The sequence below is a fragment of the Acomys minous genome (assembly GCF_964271855.1).
Source record: "Acomys minous genome assembly, chromosome: 7".
Lineage (NCBI taxonomy): Eukaryota > Metazoa > Chordata > Mammalia > Rodentia > Muridae > Acomys > Acomys minous.
This window is the reverse complement of record NC_140488.1, coordinates 9415140-9439686: the sequence shown is the minus strand read 5'-3', so window position 1 is coordinate 9439686 and position 24547 is coordinate 9415140. Positions and strand designations below refer to the sequence as shown.

Below are 24547 nucleotides of genomic sequence, written 5' to 3'. Positions count from 1 at the left end.
AGGTACTGGAAAGCACAGGATAACTTCAAACTGGCAGAATTTTCTTAAACATCCTAAAAAACAGAGTAGTACCAGCAGCTGCCTATTTTCAGAATTATAAGTTAGAGAACATTTCACTTCTATGATAAAATAACAGACAATTTTCTAGGAAGTAAACTACTCAATTTTGGGCCTCTGTCCTGGGGGGGGGGGCTTATTCTACCTGCAGGAACATAACATAAAGACCATGAGTCCATTTCTAGATCTAACTTGGAGATGCTAGTAGACATTTCCCAATTACCATTGTTAATCCATAGATTGCTGACATCTTTCCAAAGGAATATGTGCCTAGATCTCTAATTTCATGAAGTATTTCACCATTACCTCCATTTGTGGTTCGCATTGCTCACAACTAAAGTATGAGACCACAGAAAAACCAGGGATGCTCATGTGGCTTTGAGATCATAATGACACAGCCAAGATACCAGAGCTTATGATTAGCCTGTGGTTATCTCATGTTAATGTCATTTGTGAGTTCATTTTGTTCTTGTTTCTGATAGGGTTTCATGTACCATACTTTATAACTTGTGTCCTCTTGGAAAGCATGTACTCCTAAATTGTGGCTACAGGTGGTTTGCATCCCCAGTTTGCCTCCATGACTTCTACTTGTGTCATAAACAAATTTTGTAACATCTTTAAACCTCATTTAGGAAGTGTCACAAGCAACAAAGTTCCACCACAGGCTTCTTGCAGGTGATAAATTTTGTGTCATAGATCAAATACTTAACACTTTACCTGACACAGAAAACTGGCCATATGCATATGCACAGCAAAACATTTTATAATCAGAAGCACAGATAGTTTAAATATTTGATTCAATATCTTGTCAAAGCAATATAGTCTTCATTTTCTGGCATTCTTGTTTAGATCCACAAACCAAAAACTTCAAAAGACGTGTCACGACATATTTTTCTCTTCTAAGGTCTTCAAAACAGCTATTAGTTGTTTGCAGAACAGTCATAAACTCTGCAAGATTAGTTATCTAAAACAAACGCAGATAATTGTCCTTCTCATCAATCATCCTTTATATTAATTAGTTGTTGTTGTTTAGACTTCAATGTCCACACTGGGTACAGAGGAACTACTACATAACTATGTGATATGAAACCCTTTATAATAATTGAATAAGACCTCTAAAACAACATTCCATGCTAAATCAAGTTAGAAGCCTCATCTCCCCTTTTATCTTCCTTCTTTTAGATACATATTAGAGATGGGAATCCAGAAATGGGAGCTTTAGCACTAATGTTGTACTCACTAGCTATGAGTAAAGTAGTTCACCTATCTGAACCTTTCCTTTCTTCTCTACAAAATGAAGTTGTTGGAATCTGCCCTTTCTGGTTGTTGGGAACTCAAACAGAATAGCTGAGATTTCCTCCACTTGCATCATGATGATAAGGTCTAAAGTCATATTTAATAAATTAAAAGATGAACACAAATGTGTACCTGGAACTTTAAGATAATAAACTTCCCTTCCTGCTCTAGCTCCAACGTGAAGCTAGCAGAGACAGATGGCACTCAGGTTAATACTCCCAACAAAACTAAAGGCCACTAAACAGTTTTGAAAGTGTTAGTTCATCACCAATATCTCGACGTCTCATATTTTTCATGTGTGTTGATCTTGGAAAGAAAGATCTTTTATACATAACATGGGTTTACATCTCTTGGATCAAATTTTACAGAAAGAGATGGATCATATATCAAAAGGTTAATGACTAGCCATTTCTCTCTCAGTTCTTTTGTGGTCACTGAGCTGCCCCATACAGAGAGGCAGTGAAGATTCATGTGACATCTGTCTTCCAGAGATCCCCAGCAATCTTCCTACTCTCTGCTCTACCCTCCAGAGCAGCTTAGCACTGTTATCATTCCTGCCTTCTTGCCTGGAAGCCAAATAAACTGATCCTACAGAGATGAAATCCCTCATCATTCTATGGTGCTTGGCCAGTACATTTATTATACTTTTATATAGATTCCTGCCATCTCTGGAGATAATGAAATCATGTATTCATCCCTTGATTTAGATAAGGTAGAGATAGAAGACATTTGCAGTGTATGATGTAACTATAAGAGCTCAACTCTCTAATTGGCTGAAAGAATCTTGGTTCCTCCTACAATTTTGACAGAATTGAAGCTGTCAGGTTATAGTAACAATACATTTATTCTCATTGTAAGATGGACCTGAGGATAATTCAGACAAGATGTTTTGTAACACAGATGCCACTCTGATTTCCTTCAGGATGCTTGAGGATGACCTGAAGCTGAGCAGTGATGAAGATGACCTTGAGCCTGTGAAGACCTTGACCACTCAGTGCACAGCCAATGAGCTCTACCAGGTAGGAGGAGCTTAGAGCTTTGCATTGTGCCTGAAAGGGGAGGGAAAGGAAATAAAATGGTTTTCATAAACACAACCTCTTCCTTTTGCAGGGAGAGAAAGAAACAAAAATGAACAGTGTTTGGAATCAGGTGAAACCAATTGCCATTTTCATTAAAGCTACAGCAAGGAGATACAGAATTCTTTAAAACCAATTTCACTTCATTCCTTTTTTTCCATTTTTTTTACACAAACACTACTCATCAATAAGTAATAGGGAGGCTTGTCTTTCTGTCTTTTGAACTACTTGCTGTATTTCAGTGGCATGTCATGTCCATTAGATAGCTCCAGTATGAAGCTTAGCATTAACAGCCATTAATTTTGGTGTAAATGTGACTGCTTCATCGTCTTCTCTCAGATATACCACTGTACAGTGGAGTTGAGAATGAATACCCTGTGTGTTGTGGCAACATGCATTAACCAAAACCTTTCAGTTGTCCTTGATTTCTTCTGTTATGAATTATAAGTATTTCCAGTCCTTTCTCCCCAGATGAGATGATTGTAGAATGGATTTTAAAAATCATTTCTGATGAGACTAGACTTCTTGATTTTAAAAAGTAAAATAGCATTATAAGTCCCTAGATCAAGAATTACAAATAATCTCAATGATACTTGTACAGTTTCCCAAATGTAGGGTTCTTCTGCTTGTTGTGCCACCAAATGTGGAATTCATGCGGCAAATTTGCTGGTAGATAAATCTTGTATATTTGAAAGTTTGGTGGTCTATCAGGAACAAGCACAAGGAGAGTGTTATCTGCAGTCTCACAATCTCACAGCAGTCTCTGAGGTGCTTGCTATGCATCTACCAAGTACAAGCACTCCCTTTCCTTCTTGAGTTGTAGGCTTCATAACAAATGTGAAACACACTTCATTTGCATTGTCTGTCATTTCTACTTTCTGCATTTAATATTCCAAAAACAAGAGCATCACATTTGTAAATAAAACAAAAACAAAGCAAAAATTCTACATCACTGATTTTGACAGCTGCAACCTTAAATTTTGCTGGAAATGTTTAGAGTAGAATGTAGCAATAACTGAGAATAAATTTTACACATTGATTTCCTCTCTATGTGAATATATAAATGCATTCTCTTTCATAATTCATAGGATTACTTTTTGTATTATATTAAGAATGAGCATCAGACCCAGTGGATTGAATCATTTGAGATTTTGCTGACATTGTATAAAGTGCTAATACGTGCTAATCCTCAGGAATGATGAGTAGGAAGTGCCTATGACCTGCTACCTCCTGACTCAACATACCTTCCTTCATGAAGCTAAAGTTCTCTAATTCAATAGGAGATCTGAAGTGGTAGAACCACAGTACAACAAAAAATGTAGCTGAATTCAGGAAACAGGAAGTGTTCCCAAGATTGCAAGTATTCACAGATGGGCTGCTTTAGAGTTTTAAGGACAAGTTAGGAGACTTGGAAGGCTATAGTCATTTGATAGTAATGACAACATTTGGTGAAATGTGAATTTATTGTTTTCCAAGGTATGACACAAAACGATTTCCATTTTTATTATTGTAAACATTGTATAATATAAAATTACTTATGAACTCATAATTTAGTGATATTCAGTATATTGACAAACTTGTACATGCATTACCAATTCCAAAAATATTTTCATCATCCCAAATGGAAGCTATATACTCATGAAGTATACTCATTCCTCATTTCCCTTAGTACCTGAAGAGCAATCACTAATGTACTTTTATTACCTTCATGGATTTGCCTCTTCCCTATAATGGGTGGCTACAATGTTGGGGATTTTTAATGTCTAGCTTCTTCACTTACCATAATGATTTGTTTCTAAATTATTTCAGGTTGTGCCATATAGCAACACTGCATTCAGTTTTATGGTAATATAATATTATATTGTTTGAATGAAGTATAATTTGCTTATCTGTTCATCTGTTGATGCTATTTCAGTCAGTTCTGCCTTTTGGCTACTATCTAGTGGTTTTTAAGTACTTAAGGCCAAATATTTTCTTGGACATTTATATTGACTATTTTTAGCATGGAAAAAGAAGTAGAACTACTGGGTCTATGTCAATTTTATTTTTGTGTCATAAAGGAGCCGCAGACATTGTTTTCATCTGGATAACACAGGTCCATGTAGATAATATGGAACTATTCATTTATCTCATTATTAGGGCCATTCTACCTTCAGCAACACCATGAACATGCACAGCACATACACAGAAAGAAATAGGTTTTCTACACACCCTTATTGCATTTTGTTTCTTGGTCAGGACTTTGAGGAATGTTGACATGATTCACCGTACTCTAAGATGGTATACCCATGCTAAAACACTTATAAAAGAGTACTTATGAAGACAGCTAGGTAGTCAAACAAATGTGTGTTTTAATCCTATTCTTACCACTTTCAAACTTAATGAATACTAGCAAAAATATAGTTTCTGTAAAATAAAGGCAATAGTAGAACCTACTCATTGAGATAGCAGATTCAATAAAGAAATGGAAGCATACACATCAAAGAATTTGACACTAAAGCTTAGGGAATAGCATGTACTCATTACTTTACATTATAGTCATCATTGTTATGGCTATGTCTGATCATCTAAAATGCCCAGTATTATTTCTTTTTATTTTTAAAATCTATTTTTATTTTGGGTTCCTTATATCTTTTTCTCCCTCTTCTACTTCAATCCTTTCCAACACTCCAGCACCACGTAGGAGAGAAAGAAGGTTAGTGGGGGAGAGGGAGGTGTAGTAGCTTTCCTTAGCTACTTCCTGCTGTTTAGTGTCTTCGGGTTTCTATCCACTTTCCCTTTTCTTTTAAAGAATGGAAAGAGAAAGAGAACTGCTGAATTAGGTACATGGAAAAGAGCCAACATGTGGAAAACTTAAATGAAAAGAATCTATATTGTCTTAATGCTTATTAGCTGTGGATGCCTGGCCATGAGAAATTAAAAGAATAATCATCAAGGTAATGTTTCTGGAATGAAGAAGTCCAATAATAAGTACTACTTCATATGTACTAATTCTATCACATTTGGAGAAATTGCCACACATTCTGCAATTTCTGATTTCCTATCAGTAAATTAGGATATAAGAGTCTTCTCTAATTCATAGGAGTGTTGTGAGGATCAGACAAAGATTAGCTATAAGATATGTGGGAAACTGTACGTGTGACAAATATGTGGTTATCCTTCCTTGTAGCCCTTTTAGTGCTAACTGCAATTCTCTGTTCGGCATACAAGGGGATAGACACTAGTCTTCATTTTGGCTTAGGTATTCATAGGGTTTACTAAGAATTAGATTGGACGTCCTAACTGGCATTCAAAGGTATCTGTCAGGTGTGGATGACTTTAACTCCCCTGAGCTCTGACAAGTTTTAAGCCAGCATCTCTGGGAATAAAGGCTAACTCACCAATGACACTGTATCAAGTCCTGCAGAAAATTACATGTCTCTGGAAATTTTTCTTCAAAGGATTGATGCAGGTGGGCAGTTGCATCATACACTTTGAATTCAGTTTGTCTCTTCCTTTTCTGAAACAGCTCCTACTCTGCCCCAGAAAAAGACTAAAAAGCTTGTCTGCAATGATGTATCTCTACTCTTTCCTTCATGGAAAATAACCCCAAAATGAAACATAAATACCACAGAGAGTTCATATTGAACATTACAAAGTGCCAAAACATGTTGTTGGTATAAGAAACAATGCTTTGTACCTATTGTTTGTTTGAACATTTCTGTTGCAATATAGTGTTAGAGACAGGAGAGGGAGAGAGGGGAGGGGGTGTCCATGGAATGGTATTGATATCCATCATGCAGTGGATAGAATTTTTACTTGTCATCTGGGAGTGTTGACATTACAGGTATATTTCCATCCCTGGCCTTCCCCTTGCAAAACTTATTGAATTGCTATTTTCAAGTCAGTCATCCAGGGCAGGCAGCAGTGCTGTGATTAGCTCACTGGAGTTGAGTCAGGGAGTGGCTGGATACAAGATGAACTCCTTAAGTATGGGGGTATATCATGTTCTCGACATGGCCTTGCCTCATCTGACTAAAACCTTCTGCTTTCCATTTTGTCAAGTTTTTCTTCTTGCATTTCTTAGGATTAAAGGAACTCCTGAAAATGAGGAGTTAAACCTGGAATCAATTTTCATTTACAGCTGAGAAGCAGTTATTGATGCTGTGCTTGCAGTTCAATAAAAGATCTTCAGATATAGACCTTGTGCTTCGCTTTCAATATAAGCAGGCTAATCAGTCTCAACTGTTTGGTCTTCTGGGTTTTTTTGTTGTTGTTGTTTTGTTTGTTTGTTTGTTTGTTTGTTTTTGACAGAATTGTAGCAACAGGATTATTAAAATTGCTGTCTTTAAAGTTTTAAGCATTCTAGAATTTGTCTGATTCCAAAGATTTTTCAAATGAATAGTGGCAGACTCTAAAACTCATTTAGTATATGTTCATAGAACCAAGTAATCACCTGCTTATTATTTCACTGACTGATACATGCATAGTGTTTGACCTACCTCACTCCAAACTTGTAGTCTGCTATCTTCTGGATGGAGGATGCTCTGTGATGCCTAGTATCTGAAGTGTACTAAAATAAGGACATGGCTTTCTTGTAACCCAGCTCACTTGAGACTGGCAGTATAGACAGAAGATTTCATAAATATAAATGAACACACACACACACACACACACACACACACACACACACACACACACACAGTTCTAGAAACTGCCATTAAGAAATTTTAACTATAATGTTATCATTTTATTAATAAGAATCAGACTGAAACCATAGATTTTATTCAGCCCATTTAGAAGTTCAAGAAACTGAATATGGTCAGAAATGTTCAGTTAATAACTCGATTCGGCCAAAGAACTGTAGCTAAACTATGGTTTGTGTGTTTGTTGATGTATTAAAAGCATATAGTATATAACAAATTAGATGATACATACTTTGACAATATTCCCCAAAGGTGCCAAATTGGTCTATATTCTGAAAAAATGTTTATATTAACATATTTTAAAGTAGCCAAACAATTCAAAATATCTTTGAGAACAAAGACATTCTAATCATTCTAATGTTGTGCCTGAATATATTATCTAAGCAGTTCCAATGTACCCAAGGTTTTTTTTTTCTGCATTAAGAACTATCCTGACATTCTTTGAAACATGCAGCTAATTCAAAGCATGTTAGTGGAGATTGTGCACATGTTTCAACTAGAAGATGATGGCAGAGGTGTATCTCAAACATCAGATTTATAAAAAGTGTTTCCTTACATCCTACCCTCCACTTCATTGTTTTCATTCATTTTTTTTCTGTAGACTTAGAACACCCTCACACATGTAAAAGCTTTCTTTCAATCCTTATTTTTGATTTTGCTTTTATAAATGGACCATTTGTTTGTTGTTTCTGGCTAGATGGCTATTTTTTAAAAAATAATTTCAATGGCACAAAATTGCTAAGAATGGAAACCCTGAGCATTCTGGCAGTTTCTGGATGAGCTGCTTGCAGCTATACTGAAATTCCCAGATACATTAGCCAACTTAAATGAAAGTCTGTGCTTGTGTGAAAATGAGTGCTAGTGAAAACAATGCATGAAGTTTACTCGTGCTAGTCACTAGTTATTTTGGAGTTGATATGCTGTAGTGAATATATTAGTTTTGACAACAGATAGTCTTCCCTGCTGTAATCATTCCTGTTTTGTGGCCACAGTTCTCCCTCATCACGCTGAACAAGTTGTTACCTCCCCAAGGTTTCACCACATTTCCATTTACTTTGTTATCAGCAGAAAGGCCTGTTCAGTAATGACATCAATACGGCACACACAGAAAGAGAGGTCAGCCTGTCAGAGCTAGAAAAACAGCAGATGGATTAGGATGAAACTGGTGGAAAAATAACTTTAATAGAGTCTTTTAATGTAAACGGTTTATCTGCTGTTGTCATTCATTGATATGCCCCACAAAGTGATAGTGTTTGGGTTGTTGAGGTTACAGGATGTAACTGAATAAAATCCATACATTGTCATGCTCAAACTACCCAGCAATTAGAGAAAGAGGGGGCATTTTAATTTATTCATTAAAGACAAGAAAGTAAATATGATAACATATAAGGTTAATAAAATAACATTGGCCTTCATATTCCCAAGATTGTCTTTCCCATTTGGTTGTATTTGTATAGAGACTAGATTAGTATAAACTGCTTAAGGTTTGTATGGTATGATTTTTTTAATATGCTTCTGGCAAGTCTGTGACTATTTAGAAACTCATGCTGAATTTTTAAATTATAATTACATTTTCCCACTTTTAGTACCAAATATTTTGGCTTGTAATCTCTATATAATGGAATGTTTTAAGCATGCAAAAATGTACAGAAATATAATTATTTTGCATGTTGTGTCTAACACATGGTCAGTAGTGACCATGTACTTGTTAGTGACCATTATACTTTATAAATTATCCATCTATGAGCATTTTTCATTGCAAATCTAATGGGTTTTTTTTAGTTTGACACTACTTTCATTGTGAATTTAAACCAGACACTTACAAAGTGCTTGCCCTAGATCCAAACAGAAAAAAATACATATTTTAAATGTCTGAGTAGATAGCATTAACATAGACAAGATGAACATGGACTTTCCATCCACAAAGAATACAAAGCACATATTTACCTCTGCAAAGATAATCGCAGAACTATCAGCCACATCTGAGAAGCTACAGATCACTACGTGCACATCTGAATGGAAGTGTCAGAAGGAAAAGACATGACCGTATTGCTCTTATCACTGACCTTCAGCTGAACAAAGTGGTCAATGAGCAGTGTTCCTGTCTCTGCTCTCAACCTACCCTCTGATTCAATTGTGCTACTTTTCTTAAATATCCTCATCTCCGAGACTTGTCTTTTTTATTAGCTAAACATTTTTTTAAATTTTTACATATATGTTTATATTATTACACATATACACAATAAACTACCTGTAGCAAGAAGAAACATAAAACAATCAGGAATAAATATAAATGTTACATTCTTAGTGTTTTGACTATTTGTATTTGACAACCCTGAAGATAACATCTTTCCTATCTTGGTGAGTCTAAAATTCTGAATGTAGACCGATTGCCATCACATCTGTCATTATCAACTTAATGACCTAAAAACATCTTAGCCCCTAAACAACTAAGCTTCATTGTAAAACTAAGCTACCTGGTCTTCAACCCCATCAGAAACTTGAGAAGGAATAAACTTGATTGCCTGATTATGCCAGGAGTGCAGGTTAGCAGCTTGTCTTAATGCATGGGTGAAGCCTAGAAGTTGCGTCATCGAGTCATTAGTAAGCAAGTTCTAGTAAATGTATCACGTGTGCCTGAGTTTATGGGAAGTATCCATACTGTGATTATAATTAGAATTCTAGACTGTATTACAGAAGGATTATCATCTCCCATAAGTGCTAATAGCGAAACATTTCCAAATTAAGGGTGTAAGATGATTAAAATGATATGATTTCAAAGCCTTTGAAATGAGGCTTTCGTCTAGGTATCAAACATGTTCTTACTCTACACCCTCATCAAGTATTGGCCATCTTCTAGAAAAAGCCACTAGACAAGCTTTAACTATGGTGGATCATGTTCTGAATGAAACAGAGAGCCTATCTCCTTCTTCAGCTCCCATGTTTAGGTGTCTTTTCATAGCAATGTACTAAAGAGCTGTCCTAATTCCAGGTATCCACAAACCTGACATTGGCCATTCCAAATACAAGTGGCACAGTAGATTAAAAAAAAAAAAAGGAAAACTTACCAAATGTATGGAACCATACTGTCTGTATCTCAAAAACTATATTTACAATGAGTTTTAGACGTCACCAAAAACTTTCTCAAGCTTAGTATTTTGTTAAGTGAGATACACTGGTTTCATATTTAGCTGTGAGTCATGCACATGTATATTAAAATATAAAATATTAGAGCTAAAAATTACAAAGAGATATATCACCTCAGTTGCCTCATTTTACCAATATGGAAACTGAGTATTATTTACTCAGTAAATGTATGGATTAAAAATTAATGTAACCTCTTCACCCTGAGCATAATGTTGTTTCATCAGCAGCCTGTGCACAGATGTATGCTTTGGAAAAGAAGAAATACTGACTATCTGTTATAAATACATTGCCCATTTTTTCTTCTTACACATGGGAGAGAGAGAGAGAATCCCTGTTATTGTATGAGTAAAAGAGAGCTCATATTGGTTGAGAGAAAAGTACTTTGTGCTTCCTTAGAAGCAGATTTGTGTCAAAAGTTGACTTTAATGGGTGAGACATGTTTCTTCATTGGTAACAGTATGTTTTCCACTTAGTTAAAATAAGCCAGAAAGTCAACTCTAGAAATCATCATTTGACACAAGAGACAGCATAAGGGAGTAAGCCTTTTTGGAAGCATATACTTCTAAATCCTATTGTCACATCATCTTTGGACAGGCGCTAGAAAAGCTGGTTGTCATATTAATGATATACATAGAAACAAGTGGGATGTGCCACAGGAGAGCTGTTCAATCAGCAATGACCATAGCAGTGCCGTAAGTGTCAGGATAGATGAGGTTGGTATGTGATTTAATGAGTGATAGGAATCTAGAAACATGGTACTTTTGTTGCTTGGTTGGTTGCTTGGTTGGTTGCTTGGTTGGTTGTTCATCAGTAACTTGAACTCATTGATTTGCTTATACTTAGTACTAAGCTACAACCCCACCCCAGGTTCTGAAAAGGAGAATAATGTGATCAAATTGGAATCTAAAGAATTACTCTAGCAAAAGAGCATAAAATAGGGTTATTCATATAATGGAACATTAAGAAGGCAGGAACCACAGGATAATGGCAGTTAAGAAGCATCAAGCTTGGCAGTAAATGCCAGAAGAGTAAGGAAGAGAAAACAAGTTCTGATACTAAGTGGGATAGAAGTACTACTGAGAGGCTTTCCTCTTTGCAAACTTAGTGAAATCTTGTGTTTCCAGTTATATGGAGCCTTCATTTCTTCAGGGCACTCTGGCATACCCAGAATTCAACACGCAAGCTTCTCAAACTGCCAAGATTCTTGATTCATTTCTATGGTAAATGTTTATTGACTATCGGATCCAAGACATGATTCTTTAAACCTAAAACAAACTTACTCTAATCTCTGGATGTAATCGCTATTCCTGCCCCCTATATGTGTAGTACAAACTCTGAGTGTGTTTTCAGGCACCACTAAAATTACAGTGATAAGCTGAGTGACATGTTTTCTTAGTCCTTACTCCTGACTGTGTGTACTTTATGCTAGTTGAAACCCCAGTTTCTAGGAAACAGTACCTATTTTTACTTTGTTCATTCAAGTGAAATACATGTAAATACTATAATTAACAAATTCACTTTTGAGCTGGGCGTGGTGGCACATGCCTGTAATCCCAGCACTGGGGAGGCAGAGGCAGGCAGATCTCTGTGAGTTTGACACCAGCCTAGTCTACAAAGTGAGTCCAGGACAGCCAGGCCTGTTGTACAGAGAAATCCTGTCTTGAAAAACAAAAACAAAATAAAAAATGAATTCATTTTCATATTTGGGCAAATGTTCCCAGTATATATCTTTTTAGTTGATTTAGCTAGTTCTGTAGGCATTGATTTGCAGCTACCCGAATCATTTGTGGATGAGTTCATTTGTCAATAAAGGAGTTCTTTCATGAACTAAATAATCAATGAAATTTACCAATGTATGTCACTAGGTTAGACATAAATGTTTCATGTAGCACAACTATGTGAAAAGTTAAATAAAGAGGGAAATGTGTAGCAATAAAGAATACAAAACCAATACAATTATTGATCTTCTGACTTATGCCTGCATTTCCTAATGTGCAGTTACTTGAAATTATCTGAATGACTGAATTTTCCATTTTTACTGAGAAACTTCAACATTCAACTTAGACACACACACTTGTAGAATGATAGAGAAAAGCATACAAGTAGGAGAGTAAAAGTTACACACAGAAATACTAATAAAATAATATTTTAGCTTTGACTGACAGCATTGTTATTTATTACAGAAAACGCAGTACCTGAATATATATCCTTGGAAAATGAGTCCACTGATACAATATCTCTAGGCCGTTTGAGTTCTCGCTTTGACAGCCTCGACATAAAGGAAATATATAGCATTATGTTTGTTTTCTATAGATCATTCATTGAAGGTGGGTTATGTGTAAGTCTGAAGAGCCTCCCCCCAAATTGTCTAAATTTTGTGAGGTCTAATGAACAAGACCAGTAACTCATCATAACTATGGAGTCAAAATTACCCTAAAGAATTTTGAAAACATTTGTAGCATTACAGAGAGGATAACTAGCACATTTTCTAAGTTGCTTATATGTAGCACTTTCTTCCTCAAAATGTTATGTCTTCTCTGGTAGACAGGGCTCTGTAGGTAGCCACCCACTGTCCTTCATTTCTTCCTTTCTGTGGTGAGAACTCAACATCTCCTGTTTCTTTTACTGCACCATAGTCCCTGAGCAATTTTAGCTTTGGTGCAATGCATGGCTTCTCTATATAAAAGAAAAACAACCTTCTTAGTTTTAAGAAGGCAGATTTAATGAGCAAGCCTCTCTATGTGCCTGTCCACATCATCCATCCCGACAAAATGAATTTGTTGCTTAGCAGGATACCTCAGATAATGCAGTGCTGGCAATGATATGTGACTCATCTCATATAGACTCCTTAGAATAAGAGAAGTGTCTTCTCCCTGGCATGTCTCCTCAGTACCTCTCAGAGTTATTCCTGATATGGAGAAAGCAGCACAGTACTATTACTTATCCTCATTGCACTAACTGCATATGTTTGATACTGGGACTTGACCACTACTTGGTAAATCCACAAATAACTTTAATTAAACTCAATTCATGAATCTCACTGTAGAGAGCACTCACAAATTGTGCAGGCATTTGTTTATCATATTGAAGTTTCTGAACACAGCCAACAATGTTGAATGCTAACGATGGCCACTGACATATAAAGGGTATAAATGATTGTATTCATTGCCAAAATGAGCAAACTGAGGCTCAGATCTTAGTAACAAAACCAGAACCACAACACAGCTTATTAATATTTCTAGTACCCTATTCTTCTACTAACTGGTAGGTTTAACCTGTGGCCCAGGACTGCATGTGCTACAAGGCAGCTATGAGTGAAGCCTAACATTTACACATGACAATGTCAAAAGATAGAGTACTATTGTACAGCATATTAAACCTCATCCTGTCATACTACAGCATAATCTCTATTGAAGGAAATGAAATAATTTCTTTCATTATTATTTCTTACATAAGAATGTTCTCATTGATAAGATATATATCATGTTACAGAAATATGATGCAAAACAAAGGAGAATATAGGATTTTAACAGCATATAGACAGTTTACGTTAAGGCAACGTTAAGTATTGACTATTCAATTTCCCAATCAGCTGAAGTTAGCTTCGTGCATGTTTTTAACCTTAAATTTAGCTGTGAATGTCTTAATGCTTTGTGAATTACACCGTGTCATTTCCTTTTAACTTACCTCCTTTTGCATCGTGTCTCACATACTGCCATGTGTATCTGAAATGTGAGACTGTCTTCTTATATTTGCTCATTTCAAAGGAGGAAATTTTCTCCTTATAAATTTTGTAGAGTAATTCTTTTATGCCTTAAAGGCATGCATAATCTGTATCCAAAAATTTGCTTACTTTTTTCCACATTTTCTTACTATTATAGTCCCCCATAACATGCTTATAGCAAAGTCAAATTACAGCAAATGTGGAAATATAAATTGTGAGCTATGCCTCATCTGACATGGGGTCCCTGTCACTATTTAGTTTAGAAATTCCCCATGATGAGTGTACAGGAGGACCTGAGTATATTTGGCTGTAACTGTGAGACATTGAAATGATTGTAAGTTAATTTCAAAGGAAAACAGACCCTTTTAGCATAGGCATTTCCAATTTATAGCCAAGCAATCCAGAAAAAAACCTGAATGAAGTTATAGTCTTACAATGGCTGTATTCAATGGTATATGTTTAAAAGAAGCTGACTTATAACAGAATAAGGCTTCTGATCAGAGAAAAATAACTGGGTATAATTGACAGTTGTGAAACAAGAAAGAGAAGACATTTTCAACAACTGTGTCTCTGAATCACAGCTACGTTTAGCAATGTCAGTTTGATTTCTCCCTTCTACATCTTCTGCCTGTGCTATACTCCCTTTATCACATCTCGCAAGAAATACAAGAACAGTACCTATAATGTTACAATAACTTATACCTTCTTGCTATAAGTTGTTTGCATTTTAATTGTAAAAAGAGGGGCAAAGTAAGGGCAGGAGAGAGAAGGGGAGCAAAAGAGCACAAAGGAGTGGAAGGGGAGGGGAAGGGAAAGAAGAGAAGAAAATGGAAATGGAGGAGGAGGAGGAGAAGATGAGATGCAGAGGAAAAGAAAGAGAAGAGAAGGGAAATTAGGGCAGATGGAAATTAACATTCCTATACAGATCAGGTATTACTACCATAGGAAAGGTTAATGGTCAACATTGCACTTCTTGACATCATCTGTCTCTTTGTCTATTTGACCAACAGTATCAATGGTGAAGGTTCAACAACTTTTATGTACATGGATTGCATGGGAATGATCTCCCAAGTCCTAGATATGCATTAGAGGTGACTTGGAGAAGCCAGCCACATAGTTCTTGTTTTTTCCATTTTGACCTGTTGCCTCATTTCCTGTTTTCTTATTCTAGCACGTGCCAAAATTCAAACTCAGGCACAGGTGGTAAGAAAATGATTTTTGCCTAATAAGGCAAAGTAAGTGCTCAATATTAACAGCTGTTTATATAGTGACAGTGATTGAGACTTAATAAATAAGAAGGGATTAGATTTCCCACACTAGTGCCTGCAAGTTGGGAACTGTATGTTTTTATTAAATGCATTGACTTGGCATAGAGGAATTCAACATATTGGATCTCACTAATGATTAGCTACAATGTCAAATCCAATGTGAAAGTGGCACTGTTGAAAATGATTGCCTCAGTATTCTAATTTACAGCACTGTTTGTCTCCCTTAGACTCTACCCACTTCAAGATTCACAAACAAGGTCCCCTAATGTATATTGTTTAAAAGTGTCTGAGCAATCCTGAAGGTGATCAAACTGCTGCTTCATTGCTCTCCATATTAAATGTTATCCTGATAGCTTGAGAAAGTATAGTAGAGTGCAAGTTTGGTTCTGATTACATAATTATGCTACAGATATATGGAAAAACTCATCACTGAAGCCCTCCAGGTGCTTAAACAGTTTTGATAGACTAGCCATCCTGCCATCAGCGCCCCCAGCTGTGTTGCTTAGCAACATTTTAATTCCAGAACAATCGAAGGAGATGAAATCCCTGTGGAGAAGGAAACAGAAATAAGAGGGCTGTTGACAGATGATCTGAGTTGTTTCTTCTAATATACTGTGAAGATCACTAGCTCTTTTCATGAATGATAAATGGACTGCACACAGATCAATGGGTTCAGCAATAAACTGGAACCAGTCTCCATGTCTAAGGTGACTCAGGCCAGGAGGCCCAGAAATTTCCTCATTTTGAGACTTGGCGTGTTTTTTCCAAAGGGCTCCAGGGGAGGAAATTGATCTCAGTATTAGGCATTCCTTGCCCTTTTGTAATGTCTACTGTTAAAAGTAATTCTGGAAATGAACACTTTTTGTCCTTCCTCTCATAGTGCAGGTGTGGCTGGGTGTCAAGAAGAAAGCTAACGTCTCCTGCCATAGAACAGCCATTTCTTTGAAGGCCCCTTTCAATTCTGTCATTACAACTCAGTCATGCTCATCTGGGGCAAAGATAGAGAATAAAAGGTGAAGAAGAGAGGAGCTGCCCATGCACCTGAGAGCCCACTTGCATAGCTCCTGCTGAACTCTGCCAGGCACGCTTGACAATGACCACCTGTGTTTGAGCACTTGGACAAGTAACTGCATTCCCTGGGGAAGAAAATTATTTTCTATGTCTCTCCTTACCCATGGAAGCCTGTTTCAGTTCACTCCTAATGTTTCTAAAAGGCATTTACTAATTTTAGACTGCTTATTGTTTTTATTACTAGTTGCAAAGATTATACTTGTTAATATTTTCTAATTGCATTTTTCTCTCTGTTTACAGGCTGTTGAAAAGGCAAAACCTAAGAATAATCCTGTGAAGTAAGTTATTATTTTTGCTAGTTGAAAATGTTAATTTTAATGAACTCTGTGCATGAGGGAAAATAAGGTCATAAACGACTTGTATTTTGCATTAATCTCTATTCATGATAATTTAAAGACAAAAACAAAACACGGGGGAAAAGCACCCACCAATGAGCAAGAGCTAGCTTATAGTTTTCCATGTGTCCCTGGTGAGGAAATGCCCCAAGTTTACACAGTTTACATAAATTAATATGTGCCATCATGAAGAGCTGCCAAATACTATTATAATCATATTCAATGCCTACTACTTCAAGCCTTTGGGTTTTTTCTCATACTAAAAAGATTACATTTTTAATTGCAAACCTTGGACCTATGACAGAGATGTAAATGCCTGAACATGTGCCAAGTGATCTTCAGACACGTAGGAGGCTTGGCACCTTGGCACCAAGGATTCAGTATTCTGTTAATGAAAAGCTCATAAAATACATTTAACTGAATGGTGTGGGGGGTTACTAACAAAGACCAGTTTCTAAGTCATTTTGTAGGACACACAAATTGTAAACAAGCCACACAGTGTTATTTTAAATATAATACATGTTAGGCATTATGTCTTTTATGAAGGGAGATTTTTAAATTAAAAGGAATGGCTCTCTTGTCATTTGGGTTTGTGGCATCTGATTGCAATGTTATGGTGCATACCATTCTTGTCAGTGATGTGGCCAAGGAAGCACTTGCTCAATTTACTGGTTTATTATAGGTCTGGAAACATCACATGTTTAGAAACTTTGTGTTCATTTATGCCAGCAACCTTCCATTAGAGCTAGTACAAAATACAGAAATGGGAAGTGCATTCATTTTTATATAGTTCTTGGAGAATGGATCAGCTATTTCAAAAATAAGAAAGTTGTTCCTGTAGTGTGAGAGAACAAGCTTTTCCAGAACATACAGGCAGTGTTTAGCACACCATTAAATCTAACCCCTGATACATTTTCCAGAGGTATTCTATACTGTGCTCTCTATTTCCCTTTGCCTAGCCGACAGAATCTCCTCTGTCTGTAGCCCTTGCAGGTCCTCTACAGTTGGGAAGTGCACTATCTACTGGTCCTCTGGAAGCCAGTTTAGTAGCTGAGTTCTTCATCCAGTCAGGTTGTGGTTAGAATCTTCTTGGCACCCTGGCTTCTTTTCAATCTGTTTACTCTGATAGCTCTTTCCCTGTCAGCCTATGTCTGAAAAGTTCTACAGATGAGAAGATGGTGCTGATGTGGGCAGTGCCAGGGTTTAATCCTGGGCTGGTCCATTAGTGATTCTTCCCCACAGTCAGACTACATTCCTCCCTCTAGTATAGTTCCATGTAGACGTGTGCTTCAGGTCACAAGATGTAATGCAAGGGCTATCAGAGTATAAATCTTGCCCTCTATTGCTCCAGGTTTAAGCTCGTCCTATAAGAAGTGCGTCCACACTTCATTATTGCATGGAAAGGACAGCCCATTGTCTCTTTCTGGGACTGTATTACACTGTAGTCTAATAACCTGGAAGTGGGATCTATTTTCTATCTGATCATGGTAACAATTTGGCCCTACATGTAATTTTTGGAATTCTTTAAACTCACAGTGCAATTCGATCTAATATCTAGCTCTTTAAAGTGTTTTTAAAGGAAGATAGGCACAGGGAAGGCTCAAAACACTGTAGCTCATTCTACTCTTTTTTTTCCCAGAGTTTAGGACTTTTAATCTGTCTTAAAGCCACTAAAGCAAAAAATATGATAAACATTCTTTTACAAGCCCCAATACAAAAAAAAGGTAGGAAAAATGGTTTTGTACACAGGGTAAAACAATATAAATTCAGTCATACAGATGGGCTAGCCCTGTTACCCATCTTGAAAAAGTTATCTGTTCAGTGACAGAGCCCCCCAAGGACATCCCTAGACAGGACACAGCCATGTGGTCTACTTAGACTCCATATACAGACAAGATTTCAAGAGAGCTACATACACTGTTGGTTTTAACTGGGCTCATATAAACCAACAGAACACCTCTTGAAATGTTATTTTTATTTGGATTCCAATACACCATGTGACTCGTAATCTGTCTTGGAATGTGCTTAGAAGGCTCTGTCACTGAACAGGTAACAGAATAAAAACCCCAGAGTCCTTTCTTTAAAATGAAGCCAGAAAGACTGGAATGGACTCTTAACTACATTTAAAAGTCTACTCAGTAAGAAAGCTAAGGTAAAGTGCTAAGTATTTGGAAATGCCTTCTAATTAAATAACTCAGTATTAGTATAGGGTACCTTGTTGTACTTGGAATCCTAATATCAAATGCAGTTGATAGCCACTTCAAGAAGAAAATCACCTTCCTAAGCTCAGTTCCAGGGCAGACACTCTACAGCAGTGTTTATTTACACTGTCTGGCAGAACAACAAAAAAACTGTTAAAGTTTGATATACAGTGATCTTCTTGTCATTCCTAATGACTGTCAGTGAATTTTGGTTATATACAGTGCACTGAGATCCCTCAAAAGAGGAAAAAAATTGTAATATATTTTCTGTATTAATGAGCAGATTGGTCGTAATTCAGAAAACAGTCTTTGTGGGAAGCCTGTCTGGAGCTTCAGAAAGTGGTCAGCTCTGTTCTAGTAGGTGGCTGCCACTAGGCCACAGGAGCATGGATGCTGTAACTATACCCTCATCCACTCTCACGTACTCGTATCTATGTCATGTGTAAAAGTGTCCTCACAATAGCCTTCTTCCTTCTAGCTACTTTTTCTCTTAGTACTTGTCTTTGGCTCTCTAGAGAGAATGAGCATTTGGTTACATTTTTGGAACACGAACTAGAAGGTTTATATGCATACTCAGTGGGAAGTTGAGGTCTAATGGCATTAGTTACAATTAATGTCTAAGCCCAGAGTTGTGAAGGTGACCATTTGATGAGATTTTTATATAGTACTTTTGTGTATATCTTGGCAAGCATTTAGAAATGTATAAAACACAATATGGATATTTTATGACATGTAAAAATTAGCATGGCTTTCCAATGTCAGTATCTACACATGAAATTGTAATTGGAATATAGATGCAGTCTTTCATTTTTATAGTATTTACTATGGTTTGTATGCTACATTAGTTGATAAAGATTATATTACACAGATGTTATCATGTAACTCTACATAGTAAAAGTTCACTATCTCCTAATGTAGTTAGACAGAAAAATATGGAACCACTTTTCATGACACTACAGGTTAAACTACCAAGCCTTTTGCTTTGGGGGATGATAAAACACTGAGTAGATATTTACTGAGCCATTATTTGGTGCTCAGGATTTTCTGGGATTGACATATCATGCAGTTATCATTATAAACAAAGCCATCACCCTTCATTCACTGTGTTTGAAGATCTAATAAGTAGGTGATCCACGATAGGGCAATAATATCTTTGAAAAATGCAATGAATGTTTACCTACAACATACTGCTAGTCTCCCACATTTCAAAGAGCATATGGGTTTTCTGAAAGGATGTTACTTCTAGTTCTAGCTAAGGCTACATAAATGATAGTTAGCATGGTAGTAAATTATTCACTAGATCCACTAACTTTGTTCAATTTCCTCTTTAAAAGTTCAACACTTCAGTATTTCTCAGCCACTCATTCAATTTATTTTCAATACATTCCTGGGTGTAAATTCCTTTCATCACTGTGGAGAGACTATGACACATATTAGTAGTTATTCAATATAAAGGAGGATAAATATATACATGGCTAAGTAATATAAACAAATACTAACCCCATATATCCTAATGACCTTACCCTGACCATTAAATATTACTTCTGAGGATAAGACTCAAAGTGTCTATTCCTAAGATCAACAATCAGGGAAAGAGATGTCTTATTTATTTCTCTACATAATGGAACCATACTGGCAACAAAGTTTGATGAGTGTAGTAAAACTAGAGCTCTGTAATGCATTAGGGGAAGAGACATTAACTTGTATATTATAGTACTACAGTAATCATCCCCAAGATCATCGTGGTAATAACAAGGCCTGTGAGATGTACAGATTTCTTGTACCATATGTGATTTATCACATACACTTTTGAAAAATACATATTTGTCATTAAGACATATGTGATAGTATACTTCTGAAAATGTACATTTCTTTTGGCTAAAATCTATGCACCAATAAAGTTCAATTGACTCTAAGTGAGGTTGACATCTGTTAAGAAAGAAAAAGAGCATGGAAAGCACAAAATTTTCTCTTGCATTGCGGGATCAGAGAATCAACTGGGGTGGACTTACAGTTTTATTTGGAGACTGATCTATCTTATAGATATGATAGTTTCATTACTGAAAATGACAAATGTACAGAAAGATTTTGACCACTTTTTGCATATTACTCATTAATTCATTCAATGGGCATTTCTTTAAAACTTACAGAGTTCCAGGAACTGTGATAGTTGATAAGAGATCTAAAAGTAAATCTGATAGAAATCTGATTCTTCAGGAGGAGAGCATCCAGCAGCGGTGATCAAAATCCTTTCCTAAGGAATAAACAGAAGAGAGAGTAATAGGTTTGTGTGTTATGCAGGAAATGATAAAGCAAGGACGAAGCTCTCAGGAGAGAGTTTAGTCCTGTTAGAGTTAGGGATGGAAAGGGTGAATTAGAAACATTTGCATCAAGGGTGTAATTACTACTGGTTTAAGATACTGGTTTGAGGTATACCAGGGCTTATCAGGAGTTCTCGCTACCCAGTGGTGTGTAAGTAGTGAAGGGACAAGTTGAAAACTCAAGTGAAAGAAATTAGCTTGGTAGAGTCCAATAGCACTGAAGACCTCTTCTAATAAGCATGAACCATCAATTAGTACTTTAGTCATTTAGACACTAATAAACTATAATACACTAGGGTTCAAGTACTGAGGCTGACATTAGCTTATCATATGAAATTGAACTTGGTCTTTCTATGCTGCAAATCTCAGCAAGGTTATGTACACGGCCTCCAGATGTTAATAAAAACAAAAGCTTAAAAACTTGTTCCTCAATTCTACTCTTTCTAAATCATCTTTAAACCAATCTGAAGTAGCACGTACATATGTTACAAGCATTGTGAGTACACACACACACACACACACACACACACACACACATATATACACACACACTATTTTTACAGACACACACACCTCCTCATCCACAATTCATAAATTTTACATTTGAGAATTGCAAAATCAGAGCCCACACAGTTATTGTTTTAATGAGGTCTACTTGGTTTGTGTACACAGACACATCCACCATTTCTACATTCTACATTTGAGAATTAGGACAAGAACCTTATATGTTTATGTGGCTATCAGTATGTTGGGCTAATACTCTGAAATGGCCCCTTAGGTAAGTCTTGAGAGATTTACTTGGAATGGTCTTCATACATGCATATCACAGATATACAGAATGGGACTGGATTCATCACCCTCATTCATAGTGATAAGACATGGATTCTCAATTGGGTTCTGCCAAACACAGTCTTATGGGTTTGTCTTTAGAACAAGAAGATTACAACACTATGAATGTTTAGCACATAGGTAGGACATTACTATGTTTATTCACATAATATATGATCAGAGAAGTCCTGTAGACATTTCAGTTGAGATTTTTCTTTATTTTTATTTTTTGAGATTTTCTTTACTAAGACTTTCCAAAATGTCTTTGGACAGAGAATATGTTCACTTTGGAGAATGAATGTATCATGGATGTTTTCCATGGATGTTGAATAAGAAGATTAAGTCCATATGAGATAAGTAGCCACACAAAGGCCTAGTCTCCATAAGTAATCTGAGAAATCCAGTGCCCTAATAATTCATACCCAGTCTTTTAAAAACATTCTTGAAGTAAGCATGCAATCTTCAAAGGTCCCATGGAAAGTAGACAAAGAAGACCCATAATCATGAAGCTATAAAATATTTCCTGTATTTCTTTTACTGTTGCATTCTAAAACATTTCTAATGGTTGCAAACATCCTATGGTGCATCCCCCAGTGAGAATAAGGACTCTGAGTGTTATTGGCAAAGACCTATAATCTCCAATGTGCCACACCAGAGAGGCAGACTGTCTACCTAGCCCATTCATATATTAACAGTGAAGTACTCACACCAGTGGGCTCCATAAGTCTCTAGTAAATCTCTAACCATCTATTTAAAGTCAATTAATAAGAATACAGCGCAATTCTCTAAACAGCTACATAAAATAAATGGTCTTCTCTGTGCTATATAGATAGCTACAATTGGATGCAAAGATATCAGAACTTGTCCTCACAGCTTGTAAAAGCTGCTCAAGTTTACAACTCCCTTCCCCCAGAATTTGAGTGAAATTATCTGGAAAATCTCAGGGGCAACAACTGAGACCCAAAGAGAGGTGACTGCTCAGAACCCCATGTTTCTAGGCAAACTTCACACTTGTGGCCACTGGCATACAGGAAGAAAACACACTGATTTTAAATGCTTATAACTATCTTGAAGATTTAAAAAGTCATATTAGCTACCTTTACATAGTTATTTGGTTTCTTCAAACATAGTATTGAATGTGTCATTAGCTGGTTGATGAAATTTAAAGGCTCTTTAACATTTAGACCAACTTCAGTTATATGGACTTTATTGTATCTATAAAGAAGAAATTCAAAGAGTTAAGCACTTCAGTTGTCCCATTACTATCGTTCATCTTTCCAAAGTCTTTATGAAAAACATTTTCTTTACGTGGCAAATTAATATCCTGGTCAACATAAGGATGAAATAAAAACAGAAAGCATCCTTTCAATCTAAATATTAAAGAGCTCATGACTGTGAAGCAAACACTCATAATCACAGAACCATCTCTCCAGACTCCTTTCAGTGATCTTTAAGAAAACTGTCAAAAATCCAGAGTTGCATAGCTGATCTGTTAGAAACTTAAGTAAGCCACATACTTTTGTTCTTTAATTACGTACCTATGATATGCCTAACTCAATTTCTAGAGGGATGAGTCAGACAAGATCACGGCCCAGGTGAGCCTCACAATCTAGTAAGGAAATTCACAAATCATTCCACCGAAATGTAAACAGGTTGGGTCTGTGATTGAAGTTCACTCAGCATCCTGTGGGGGTAGAGATGGAGGACTGAGCTACTGCTTGAAAGCAGCTCTCTGTGTTACAGCAGGAATTCCCTGATAAACTGTGGGAGCACAAGCCATTTAAGAGAGCAGAATAACGCTTTCAAAAGGCACTAAAAGAAGAAATCAGGTGCTGTGCTGTAAGCAATGTCTGGTACTCAGAGGCTGCTTATGAGAGGGGCCATTTTTTACAGTGGCAGAAAATACCATTTGTGAGTGAGAGGAAAGAAGGAAAGAGTAGTTGCAAGTGTCAAGGTACTGAAACCATAACATGTGTACCCTATGTTTGATGTTTTTGTGGAGAGCAATGAAATTGAATATAACTAAGAAGATTTAGAAAAGATACATTTATTGTATGAAGTTACAGGTTAGAGTCAAGAGTTATAAAATGCCCCTTTTAAATGGCTTCCAAAGAAATAGACATCATATCTGATTATATCTGACTAATCCTTCTCTACAGACTTTCATGTAAATATCAACTCATGTAGAAGTTCTCTAAGCATCCAGCTGATCCCTTGCGGCTTCATGCATTTTTGACTGTGTTCTAACATTTAATTTCTTGACTTCTACTCATTTTCCTTCCGTATTGCTGAAATATGATATTTTAGTCATGACATGTAATTATTATTTTAGGTATGTAAAACAAATGTTCCATAGACATAATTTTTCTTCAGAATATATTTTTATCAGAAAAGAAACATAAGCATAATAGGGCTATTATTATTCCTATGGAAATGATGTATGTCTCTATGATACCTATGCACAAAGGTTCAAAGAGCAAGTGAGTTCAAAGTCAAAAGGCTGTGGTAATAACTTATTATGTAGTTGACTACTTTTTG

At 36.3% G+C, this 24547-nt stretch overlaps 1 protein-coding gene across 5 annotated transcripts in view; it reads left to right on the top strand.

Moving 5' to 3' along the window:
• Window positions 1–24547, top strand: part of AFF2 (ALF transcription elongation factor 2) — a 483479-nt gene that overhangs the window by 374010 nt on the left and 84922 nt on the right. For all 5 annotated transcript variants that reach the window (XM_084788922.1, XM_084788918.1, XM_084788921.1 and 2 more), the window contains exons 7-8: window positions 2276–2372; window positions 16565–16602. In XM_084788922.1, coding sequence (XP_084645048.1) covers window positions 2276–2372; window positions 16565–16602 — 135 coding nt within the window. The remainder of the gene's footprint in view (window positions 1–2275; window positions 2373–16564; window positions 16603–24547) is intronic.